The 13,090-nt window shown below is 45.9% G+C and overlaps 1 protein-coding gene across 1 annotated transcript in view; it reads right to left on the bottom strand.

Annotated features, from left to right (window-relative positions):
- Positions 1-7,552, bottom strand: part of LOC126542630 (neural cell adhesion molecule 1-like) — a 165,698-nt gene extending 158,146 nt beyond the window's left edge. The window contains exon 1 of the mRNA XM_055077214.2: positions 6,844-7,552. Within this exon, the coding sequence (XP_054933189.1) occupies positions 6,844-6,940 (97 nt within the window). The 5' untranslated portion in view covers positions 6,941-7,552. The remainder of the gene's footprint in view (positions 1-6,843) is intronic.
- Between the last annotated feature and the right edge of the window lie 5,538 nt (positions 7,553-13,090).

The following is a 13,090-nucleotide window of genomic DNA, read 5'->3' as shown; positions in this document are numbered from 1 at the left end:
TCAATTGGTAAACTTAACCGGGACCAGCCGGTGGTTTGTTGCTTTCCGTCTTGGTTATCATGATTTGGTGTTTGGCGCAGCATAGCCTTAGCCGCTTTTGCGCCATGAAACCCCATTTAAGTAAGTAAGTATCATGATTTATTATTGTTTCATGACGTATCATGCATTTGATAGTACTGAGTTAACAGTCCCGCGCTGCTTTCTTGAACGCAATAATTGTAGACAATTTGTACTACATATATACTGAGCAATCGATATTGAGTATCTTTGCGAAACGTATATATCCCGACGCTTTCTAATGGGTGCACTTGAAATGAAAACTTGAAAAAAAAAAAGAAAGAACAGACAGTATGCGCGGTTCCTGCACCTTGCGCAATCCCATCATGTTGAAATCTTGCTTCGGTGATTTCTCACGTATACCTCGTCTCGCGTGCTCTTGCGCCATTCGGTGAACATGGTGTAAATATTGTGCAGTGCACATGCTACGACTTACAGCGAAGTCTGCCACTGTTTGCACGACGAGAGAAGACGAGAATCGGAGTTGGATGTAGTTACAGCACTTACTACCTCCAAGGTAACGAGTATACAAAGGAAATGCTCTTATATTTGTGATAACTATTGAAGTGTAAGATAGTGCGTCTTAATATGTTCACTTTTTAATTTCATCAGATAAGGTACCATAAAGCGAGATGCCAAATCCGGAGATCAATTCTTTTAGACTAATTTTAAAGCTTGCAACTTTTTTCAAGCGATGTGCCCAATGTCCTTCACGCAAACTTCCTTTTTCATGTCATTTCTTTCTCCTCTCTCATCGCCGATCCTGCAGCTTCCTACCGATGCCACTGCCATAAGTTTTGTCGCTATTTTATGCGTTCCGGAGGGTGGCAAAGAGCGTGCCCAAGGCTTTTCTCCAAGAATGTCATCTAGCGCACACAGTACTCGTGAATTTCCGTCTGACTGTTTCACAACTAGAAAGCCTTCGCTGAACAAACTTACAAGGAATTACGCACTGTTTCTTTTTGCGTTTTGCACTAAGGAATTCTTCATTTGCTGACTATATGCATGTTTACAAGGAAGGAAGAATTGGCTAAAGCAGCGGGGAAAAACAATTCCCTTCGTGAGCATTCCCTCCGCATCAGGTATTGCGTGCAGACAATTCGAACAACATAAGCTCACGCTGTATATGGCTGAGAGAGACGTTGTATTTGAATCTACAAGTATATAAAACACGTAGGTATTATGAAAAAATCAGCTTTACGACTGGCAGTATGCCACAAGCTTCGAAGTCGTCTGTGGTAAAACGAAACGTTTGCAGGGTTTCTCGCGGAGCCTTTGATCTGTGGTCTCGCAAAATATGAACGGGTGGTGTATGTAACGAAAAGCGAGATAATTCAGGCACTGATTTGACAAAGGACCGAGCAATCGCCGCAATTTACGCTCCGTTAGGAAGAATTAACAAATAAGCTTTGTAGTAATCAACCGGAAAGAATGACAGAAATACAGATTTAGCGTATCAGTCTATATGTAAATAATTTGGTCGTGTTATTCCTTTTTCCTTCCTTCACGCGAGTGAATATTAGTGCGCCCAAACTTTCGAACTATGCCATGTCGCGCATTTTGTTTTATTATTGCTGAAATGGGAATAAAATAAAGAAATATAGTCGACCTATAATGGTAATGATTGGTACTTTTCGCATGATAGTAAAGGTGATATTAAAAAAATTGTAAAGCAAGAATTAATAACATCATAAGTTCGAAAAATCTATAGCATACAGTCCCATACACTTATGAGCATAGGAAGATAGAAGACGACAAGTTGCACCCCAACCGAGTGCCAACATTACACGCATATACAGAGTTCCAAACACACGCAGGACAATACATGACCACACGCGATGCAGTCTAAGATGAGGATCTGCACAGATGCACGAACAGCAACACTATGCAGTCCAAACCGAGCCTTATCACACAAGGCGACAAAATTAAAAAAAAAAGAGTTCTCACTTTAACTGTAAAAAACTTTTCGTGATTGTCATTACCACAATTAGCAAACCACCGGCTCACTCAGGATTTAAGTGGCGCAAGTATTGTCTTCGTGCGCAGTTTAACGAGCAAAGAAGAAAACGAGATAACCATCGTCTGGTTTCAAAATTATTGTGTCACGTAACTAATGACGATTGAAGGTGAACCGCGTATTGGTGCAGGTACGCGTAGCGGGGAGGAATTCGTCTCATCGCGGCACGAGGCGTCTGCCTTTCTCAGCGTTCGCTAACACACGCCTTTTTGTCGCTTTCAAGATGCCGGCACTAATAAAATTTTTCGGAGCTTTTCGTGCCGAAAAAAGAAAGGCACGTTTTCTGCAGCATTCCGACTATGAATATGCATAAAAAGAAAAAAAAAGAAGCTAGTTGACGAATACATGCTTCGTTTTAGGTGCACGAAGGGTGTGCTTCTATGTGACGACAGTAACGCGCAGTGATGTTTTGTGATTTTTTTGTTGTCATTGCAGCAATTGCATTTGCGCGTATTGTGCACGAGCATCGTTACACAGCAAACTTTGGTGCTGGCCCTGCGTGTTCATCTCGTCGCAATTTATCGAGGGGAAATAATTAATTATTCGCAATATCTGTAACCGGCTATAGTCCGGCTCTCTCGTCACTCACCGCCGAGGCCACATCTTCGCCACGAATGCTCATTTACCACTGCGCATGCGCAGCAACACGTCAGTCTTTAACCAGCGGAGCCTGCGGTATACAGGAGGGGCTGACGCACGCCGGTGAGCACCAAAGGCCTCTATGGGCTCTACATACCGTGCACGCAAAAGTGAGCGTTGGCGGGAATATTGGGCTCCTTTGCTGAACATGCGCTTAGCCGTTAATCTCTGCTTAACTAGCAGAGAACTGTCCATCAGAGTAAACCCTCAGTCGGGCTCAAACTCGCTTGCTTGCTGAGCACAGCCGAGTGTTCAGTTCGGCGAAAGGAAGCCTCTTAATAGCAAAAACAAAAACAAAAAGAAGGTTGCTTCTCACGCATGCACAGTGGAACGACAATAAAAACCACATTACGCTCATGCAAGAACAAGACCAAAGTATACAAAATAGCTTGTTTGGCCAGGGCTCTCAGGTTTCGAGGGAACGCATCACTCTTTGGCAGCGCATAGCTGGAGTCAACGCCGTCATTTGCATAGCTAATGTTCTCTCGAATCTTGTTCCGTCACTCTGGTTTACGTTATCGGCATTTTCGTTCCTTTTTTTTTCTGCATGACGGGCCGCGCTTGTTGTGTGGAAATCACGATTCCTTCTTTATCACTTTTCACCATCGTTTGCTGCAGCGCTTTCGAAACCCAAGGAGTTAGCACTCAGACCGGCCCGGTTTGCCACTTCGGCAGTTTAGAAACGTGCATTCAGTTTCAGGTGGCGTTAACCTCGTGTAAATTTATGTTAACGATTGTGCAAATGCCTGAAATATACTGCTCTGTCTCTCATGGAAGGTAATCGCAGGTAAGAGAGAAAGTATTTCTTCGGAACAAAAAATATGGGTGTTTGATAAACGTGACGGTGGCGAAAAAAAAAAAGAATTAACCGTTTGAGAGTTCTTGCCTCACTATTGAATATCTGTGGAATCATACTACACTTCATTTGCATTGCTGAGTTAATATTTCAGCTGCAAAGACCGCGCGGGAAGTCAGATTTGCCATTTGCATACAATAAACATGATGAAATGTTTTTTTTTTTTTTTAAGCAAGTCTCGTGGCTGAAAAGTGAGAAACTACGGACAGAGTTCGCTTCTCACAGTGCACACCCATGGCGACATCTTTCCGCCAGCTCAAAATTTCTTGAATGAAATAACTTTACCTTCTTTAAACTTACTGTCGTACTCGGCATCCTTCATCCTAGGTATCATTCGGTGCGTTATAAAGCTTACGAACCTTTGGATCCACCGATGCTAAGCATCCTGTTGTTTATGTTACTATATTTAGCTAGTTTAGTTTGCCCTTTTTATTTACTTTATATTTTGCTTGTTTGTTTGCTCCGCTACCACGCTGAGAAGTTCGCATCATATTTCGTGTGGCCAATGCTCCATGCTTCACGGGTGCACACGCCATCACACGGGTGAAAACGTTTTCCCCATCGCTAAACGATCATCCCTCCCTCACAGATCCCCTTCCGCGCGTCACTTGACTTACCAAAGTGCCAACAAAACTAAATGCCTGCTCTTCTGAACCGCAAATAAACTCCCCATACTTGAAGAGGACCTGCGTCTCTACTAGCTATCAAAGCTGTCACGCGACTGTTCCTAGACTATCACCAGTTGCGACGTACAGTGAGACTATGGTCTTTGCGCACCCCCTCCCCATCTTCCGAGCGCGTCATGTACTTACAAACAATACACAAGCGTAGACGTGTAAGAAATCATAAACAAAACGAAAAAAAGGACATCGAGGGAATTTGAATAAAAAAAAAAAAAGATTTTCAACATTCAGGTCAAAGGTAGTAGTATGCCTCGGCATCCCTCGTTAAACCCAGCAGAGTGTGCATGCTCGGCTAGCCTAGAAAATGCGCCACGCACGCCTGCTCCTTGTAATGGGTTCGCCCCCTGACGTGGCCAGTGGCTCTCTGTGGCGGCGAGCTCGATGGCAATGACATTGGAAGCGGGCAGTTTCCCGATGTTCATCACACGGGTGCTGGCCCCCTTTCGTTCGATGCCTGCGATCGACATGCTATCGCGCGTGGTGCGTATGCCCGCGAGGTGGTTTTCGTGCCGTGTCCTGGCGCCCGTTTGACCAATTGGCCACCGTGGTGGCGTGACGGGCACACGCGGGCGTGCGCATGGTCGCTCCCCGATGGCGACGTCTGTCTGTCGCTCTCTCCATGCGGTCTCTCTCTACGGGCCGACCGTATCCCCTCAAATATAATGGACCGTGCATAAATGTGTCAAAATTATGCAGTCTTATTCCAAAGGCCCGGAGTACTCCATTCAAATAAAACGGAATTGGCAGGCAGATGATTTCCGCATTTTTCTAACAAGTCCCCGTCATTACGCACTCGTATGGATTTATTGTACCGCCAGACATGTTGCGCTTCTTCATAAGATGAATTGAATCGATGGCTGAAAGTACATGTACGAGCTAATCATTGGCTGTACGCATTACGAGAGAGGGAATAAAAAGTATTCTTCCGCCGTTGCTGACGATGCACGTGGAACACGGCAGCGTCTTGATGAAGGTGGCCGTGTGAAGCATTAAGCAGCACACTGAAGTGAAATGAAGGCACTTTGTGTGCGCAGGCGAGGGTCAATTTATTCGGGCCATAATGTCTATGCTATTCTCCTTGACAAGACTGCAGAAAACTGGAAAAAGAAAGTCGCGTACTCAACTATGTACTATCGCACTCATTATAGGCTACAACGCCTAAGCGATTTGCAAAGCTTGTGCGAGTTGCAGCTCATATGACGAGCACGATATATTACATCGTTGGGACTGAACTGGATATGTGAGGCAAATGATACTGGGAAATGACACTATTTACATACGGCATCAATTTATGCCCACTTAGGGTCCTGATCGCGAGCTGCTCTCAACGGCTTACTCGCTGAAGGAGCCCACTCGGAAGCGAATGGCACCAGTTTAGAGTGTGGGGGGATACCTGCTACAGGGCCCATTGCCAAGTCAAGGTGTCTTTTCAAGCAGCTTTATGCAACTGCCCTCTCCATGCGTTTTGAAGGATAAATAAATTTGATTTGATTTATACGGATGAGACCTGTGAGTATGTGAATTGCACTGATTTATCTATCTGGATCAGCCGCCTGCACCTTCGAGCCCACACTTCGCACTACCACATCTACCAGAGGGGAAAAAAAAAGAAAAAGGAGACCACGGCACAATCTCCGCTGAAGCTGCCGGGAATGGAAATTGATGCTTTTCGGTTTTAACCCTCGTTTCTATCAGGAAATCATATTGTTTTTTCGTTTTTAGGTTACAATCAAATGCTCGGTAGCCAACTTATAGGCAAAGAAAAAAAAAAAGCCTCCCACTTCTTTATGTTTCACTCGAGTGGACGTAATATGGCACTATCATGCGACGTCGTGATTCGCGGACTATATGTATACTCGGAGAAATCCGTGCATGACGTCTTCTACCTAATAGTCGTCTGTGTCTTATCATACAACCTAAATTTGCTGCTGCTGTCTACCTACTACTTCGTACAAGTCTAAATCACTACCACTGGTCAGCCAAAACACACAACTTTTTGTCTGTGATGAACGTCGTGGCGCTCGGCGAAGGCCGGCGCGAACAGGAACTCGGAAAACGGCGCTTCGTATTCGGGCACCACTAACACGATCACTTGGCCCACTCCTTTCCGTACGCAGCTTACCTTAGAAATAACATGAATTATTTTCTTTACCAAGCACATATCGACCATCGATGATTGGTAATTAAGCTAATTAGTAGAGGTGTGATTTGAGTAAGATAGGTAACTCGACAGAGAACGTAAAATTTAGTCAGTAGCCTTTCTTTTTGTTTTGTTCAATAAATTTCACATTCAACTGTCATAACATCCATAGTAAAGTAGTCACCGTCTTATTCGAATTCAATCATTTCCCTCTTTCTGTCGATTAATCGTCACCTTTCGTAAATAAAGGATTAGTCACGCAGCACTAGCATGTGTTCACACGATGTTCGTCGATGGTGTTTCTGCCGCATTCCTCTACCTGTAAGACTCACAATTTTCGAACGGAAACAAAAACTTTGCATTGCGTCCACGTCCAAACGAACTTACGCATTACGAAACCCTTTCGGTTGTAATAACAGGCGACGGTTTGGAAGCAAAAGGCTGCGCTCACCTTCAAATGCTATTCCAGGCCGAGGTCCTCGCAGCGCGAGACAGGTGAGCGCCCAGCGCAGAATCCAAGCAGACAAGCGGGGGCGCGTGTCAATCATCGCAGCAGTATCCAGTGCACCGAGTGAGGGAAAGCGACAATAAACGAATATTCACGTAGCCCGCGTTCACGCACAAGTGAGCACCTATAGGCAGACAGTAGTCGAGCGTCGAGCGTTCGAAGAGCGGCGTCTTTTAGCAGCGGGCAACGATCCGGAAGCGCAACTTCTTTCCCAACGTGCGATCGACACAACGCGTAAACACACATACGCACGAAGGCGAAAAAAGAAAAAGGCTATGCGTTTTGTTTATACGCCTCCTTTTCTTGCTTTCCTCATTCAACGGAGAGCGGGCGCGAGTTATAGCGGCGTCGAAAGTGTCGTCTGCTGCTTTCCGGGCCACGGCCCCGCTCCACAACCGATGGGCGCCGCCGACGGATACGGCGACGTTAACGCTTGCGAGATCGAAGCGGCGAGGTCCCGGAAGGACCACATCTCCCAGCGCTGGTTACCCGTCAACAAGTGGAGGCGAAGCCCTGTCCTGCGAGCGCACCTTCGACCGCCTTCGCGCTCACCCTCTCCGCCAACTCCCTCTTACTCCGAAAGGGTCGCGATCCCAGACGCCAGGGGACGCCACTCGATGTGCGCGCGCCGTGGTCGTAGCTGAGGCGTAGCTCATAAGCCTGTGAAATAACAAGAGCGGTGTAGCCGGTTTCCAAGCTATTACGCTTAATAAAAACAGTTAAAGGACACTATAGGCTTTGAGTAGATCAAATTTCTTGCAATATGTTTCACATCCTCTACCTGTCGTCATCGTCACCAATAAAGCGCCTCAACTTCACTTTTTCATTCCCACTTCCCTTTCCCCAGCGCAGAGTAGCTGGCTAGAGGAATTTACCTCAGGCCCGCATCTCTGCATTTCGCATCCTTAAACTTTTCTCTCTCTTTAGAGAACAGTCCTGGTGCCATGGTAGGCTGATTTAGGTTCTATTTGAATATCAGTTTGCATCGCAGAGTTAGTTTACCGGATCGATGTTCAATATTTAAAGCTGAGTCAGTTTTGGCACCATATTACTGATGCATACTATGTACAGTGGACTCCCAGTCAAGGCGAACCCGGTTAAGCTGGATTTTCGTAAATAATAAATTTAGGGGTGCGTTTGAATTATTTTCGGTAGATGCAACGAAAAGGAAAATCGCTTACATGATCAGAATTTTATGTAGCCGAACTTCCAAAGCAGCACATAAGGCATGCTGCTCGTTTGGCGGGAGGCCCGCATAATATGAAGGAACACCGCTGGCTAAACGACATGCAAATAATATTTCTGCGGGCATAAGTAACTATAATGCAGGCGCCGACGATGACGTCAAAATCTGCCGGGTGGGGCGGATACCACAGATGTAATAATCGAGCAATTCTCGTTGGCACATCGGCACGATGATAATGAAGGTCAGGGCATTGCCCCGGAGCCACAAGTACCAGTAGTGTTCATACGTTATCTAGTAGATAACGTCCTGAATGCTTTAGTGCAGCTCTTTTTTTTTCTTTTTTCAACAGCATGAAAGCACTGAAAAATCTTTGATCAAGTTAGGAAAAATATCAACTCTTGTGACAGCGCACAGCTTTGCAGAGCGCCGGAAAACAACAATTACTCAGAAACTTAAACAAGAAGGATACAAAGCAATAATTAGTAAATTGTGAAAAGGTTTCTTTTTTTGTCTTTGAGGTGAATCATGTTATGGATTGTCTTTTCTTCTTTTTTACATGAGGCGGAGCACTGAATGGTGGAGTTGACCGAGTTGGGCGGCCTCACTACTTCAGGATGCCGTGGGCGCGAGCCGGTAGCTCGGCCCTGGTCACCAGGCAATGCTGGTCTTCAGAGCTCGGGCTTGTCAGCTGAGCCTCCCACTGTTCGAAGGTTGGTGTGGTTATGTGTGTTATCGATGGGTTGTTCCCACTCGCCCGTACAGTTGGGTAGAGGCGGCACTCTGCTGCACATGGCGTGCACATGGCGCCTCCTACTGCTCGACGGTTGGTCCGGTTATATGTTGTGCCCACACTCCTGTACAATGTGGTAGAGAGTATGGAGCGCCAAGCAGAAGGCGCACTTGTAAGTGTAGCTCTCAAGATACATGGTGTGCAGTAGGGTGCCGTGCGGGATGATGTGCCGGTCTGTAGCTTGCGGAAGATCACCGCCTCTTCTCTAGTCAGCTTGGGATGCGGGGGTGGGTAGGGCTCAGGATGTCGCTGCACGTTACATGAAAAACTTTTTTTTTATTTTGGTCAGAATGAGGGTAGCTTGCTAAAACCGCAAGTGACGTACATGTGTGTAACAAAATGTTGCGAATACGTAACTATAATAACTCTTACATCTTTGCAAACGTACTGCCCACGCGCGCCTTATTTTGGTATCGAGGTGTAGAAAAAAATAATAAAACATTACTCAATCGTGTATGTACCACGTGCACAGATGGCGCCGTTGTCGCCCCGCGAATGACGCATTCAGAGCTAAATTTAGCCTCTCGCTGCACGTTCGGAGAAGCGTATAGCTAAGCAGTAAGTCTGTCAATTCGAGCGGAAGTGGTCGCTCATTAGTTGTTTACAAGGCTTACAAGTGTGCAATTTGTTGCATAAATTTTATGGTTGCGGGGCTATAGTGCCCGTAGGGTCCGGAAATGCAGTGAACAGACTCAGGCAGCAAGGTAGAGGGACGCGGCGGGCCTTCTACGAATACAGAGCGAGCACAATTACATGATTAGGCCGTGGCAACTCTACTTGCTGCATCAGCAAGTGTAAGCTTTGTATTAGGTGAATAAATGGAACTTTTGCATTTGTTAACGTCACATCTGTACCCTAGTCGACCGACGAATTGATTTGAATTCTGGAATTTCACGCGCCAAAACCACGATTCGTTAGCGAAGCATGCCACAGTTGGAGACTGCGGGTTAGTTTTCACCACCACGGGATCCTTAACGTGCCCCGAATGCACGGGACACAGGCGTTTTACAGCTTAAGCTATTATGGACTCATTCCAATAGCCGTTTCGGTTGGTGATGATGTCCGCCGCCCCCGGTGTCCGTCGTAGCTATCGCCAGGCTCCATCCCACGATTCCAAGAAATGGTTGGATTGTCTTGAAGAAAGACAAGAAGATTAAGGAGATGTATGAAAAATGATAGAATGAAGAAGACGTATGGCATACCTGAGTAAATCAAGCAAGCTAGGTGACTGTTTGTCACCGTCCTTTTGCAAAGCGGTTGGCAATAAGCCACCATCACCGCTACCACCAGCCCCACAGTAGGTGCAGTGGTCCCGTACACCCTCATCGGAACGCACAAGACTTTCACTTATACCCCATTGCGGCGGCGTCTCCCATACAGCCTACTCCATTATTATTATTATTATTATTATTATTATTATTATTATTATTATTATTATTATTATTATTATTATTATTATTATTATTATTATTATTATTATTATTATTATTATAGGGTGCATATATTTATTTATTTATTTATTTATTTATGTACCCTTATCAATCATCGTTGTTATCGTTGCCCTCATCACGGAGTACTTCTGGGACAAACTCACAACGGACAAATCATTTTCCAAAGCTCGGCGTATACGCGCGCATTCCTGGCTGAAACATAGTCGCCTGTTGGAGGCTTTATATTTTTCATGTTCGTCTGGCGAGTTGCTAGTGAATGTGACAGGCGCAGGACCCAGAATGTTTCTCTCGTTTGCGGTGAGTGCAGCTGCCGTTAAAGGGGAGCGATGATGTAAAAAAAAAAATACGGAGTGAATGACGCATATCTGGAAATCCGACGCGGTATGCAGGAAAGAGGCAGCTCGGAAGTGGTGTGTTTTACGCAGCAGCCGCTCCTATACTGGTGCCGGCGATGCAGTAGCAAAGATTGCTTGGCGAGCCTCTGCCAATACCGAATACCATAGCTGATGGCCACAAATTCGTTTTTTACGACGCCGCTCGTATAAGCGGTCGTAAAATTTGTCCCTAATAAAACGCGGTACCCGCCACCCACCGTTTTCGTGTCGCGACCGCGCAACAAACGGAAGCCGAGCGTGCTCATACATGAACTTCTAGAAACCATGTCTGCCACGTAGGCAGCAGCGGTATAACGGGTCTCCGTGACACTGTGGGACGACGCTTTCAAAGGCTGCGTACTTCTTTTTTTTATTCTTACCTTCACTTGCGTATTTATCGTCTCAGATCACTTTCGGCAGTGTAGTTTCGTTTTTAGCTCTGCCGTCAGTATACATAACGTGCCGGATGCTCTAGTTTGTAGCTAATTGAGGCTCTACGGCGACCCAGGAAATGGTTGATGGATTCCTTTGTTCATCGAGCCTGAGGACGGGTCGATGATAGTGGACAAGCGTAGAGTTGGATGCGTCAGATGAAATGTTTGAAGGATGCTTGACCTCAACGTCTCAAAGCAAGACAACAGTTTTGAAGCACTCCGCATAACGTAGTGCTCTTGGCTTAATTTGACCACTGGCAATATTATAACACACACCCAAAGCAAAAATGTGCAGTGTTCTAAAGCGATAACTTTCTATGGCTCTTTTGCAACATTTCCTGGTCGTTAATTGCTGGTTTGGTCTTCTCATCACATGCGCAAGCCTGTCATTGAATGAAGGCGTGCGGCGGAAGGTGGACACCGTCTCGCAGAGCAGAGAATATTGAGAAGCGGAAAGTGTTAAAAACGAAGTTTTCCGCTTCAGATCTGTTTCTTTTTACAGCAAGGTTGTTAAGAAGGAGTCCCGCAACAATTTTCTGGTGGTGGTGAAGGCCCGATCGATGTCGAGTGCAAGTGCACCGCTACGTGTTTCGGATCCCTTGAGTTTGCTTCGAAGTGTAACGATAAATTATGTTAAATAAAAGTTAGCTTTCGTATGTCCCATTCGAATAGACAACAAATTATATGCGCTGTTTTCGTTTAACGAATAATGCGCGATTTCCTACAGCGAAGATGCTAGCCTGTAGAATGTCGGGGTTTTTCGTGTCCGTCAACAACAACAACAACAATGAAATAACCGAAAAAATGTGCATATCTCCTTTGAAATCAGGTATACAACACACAGCTTAGCGTTTATTTCAATAAAGAAAAGCACAAGCTTGAAAATCTCATGATGGATGATAAGGTGCATGTGAACAATGCGAGGCATGTTCCTTCTCCACGCGTGTATTTCCCGGTAAACATTACAGTTGCATAAGCTGCTCCGGTGGGAAAGGGGCAACAGCAGCATACGAATCAGTGAGTGACGTCACGTAACTTCATATATAAAAGGGAAGCCTGCCTTGCAACTTATTCAGTTCATTGCAAGACCGCTATGGGTAGACCATGCGAAGTTAAGACTCCCGAAGAGCAGCGTGAATACGATGAGCGTCGAAGAGCGCAAAATCGTAACGCTCAACAACGGTGTCGTGCTAAGACAAGGCAGAGCAATAAAACTAATATTCAAGTAATAAAACATCGCCGGCATTTGAGTGGTTTTCTAACACCTTCGCTGGCCATCCACTTTCACAGGGTCGGGATGCCGAGTCAATTTTTTTTTCTCAATTCGCGCTAAACATGCTCCACGTTTGAGGGTCAGGAAGACGCTTCCGCAGCTGCAGCAGGTAGAACTGGTCTTGTGTAGCTACATCGCTGCTTGCGCAATCACCAAGAACAGCCACCTATTACCGAGCACGAACAGCATTAGAGCGACGCTGTGAACCAGTACACCCCTAGTGCACCAGCAAACGGTTAAGAACTCGCTATAAAGCTTCGATTTATCAGCTGTCAGATTGGCATACAGCTTCGATGCATTTGATGTATCAGCTATCAGATTGGCATACAACCGTGAAGAATTTTTCAAGCGATGCTTGCATTGGCGTTGTCGTGGTCATGCAAAAAAAAAAAAACCAGTTGCTCCCAGAGCAGAACAGGTGCGCGAAAGGACAATTTGATGAGTTGACAAATGCGCCGGCACCGGAGCGTGAGTCATTGGAAAAGATTCCAGCTGCATAGGCGCGCGTTTACGCCACGCGCGACACCAATCAGAGCGGTTTTGCTTCTGCCGGGGAGGGAAAGGGCAGGAAAGTGTTTCGCGTGCGCTGCGCCGGCTTCGTTTCCGTTCAGTTCAGTCTCGGAAAATTTATGTGACGGCCACGCGTTGTGCGTTCCCCCGAGGATCGGGAAGCCTTCGACGA

The sequence above is a fragment of the Dermacentor andersoni genome, chromosome 2, assembly GCF_023375885.2.
Source record: "Dermacentor andersoni chromosome 2, qqDerAnde1_hic_scaffold, whole genome shotgun sequence".
NCBI lineage: Eukaryota > Metazoa > Arthropoda > Arachnida > Ixodida > Ixodidae > Dermacentor > Dermacentor andersoni.
Note: the sequence above shows the minus strand (reverse complement) of the source record. Positions and strands in the feature narration are given on the sequence as shown.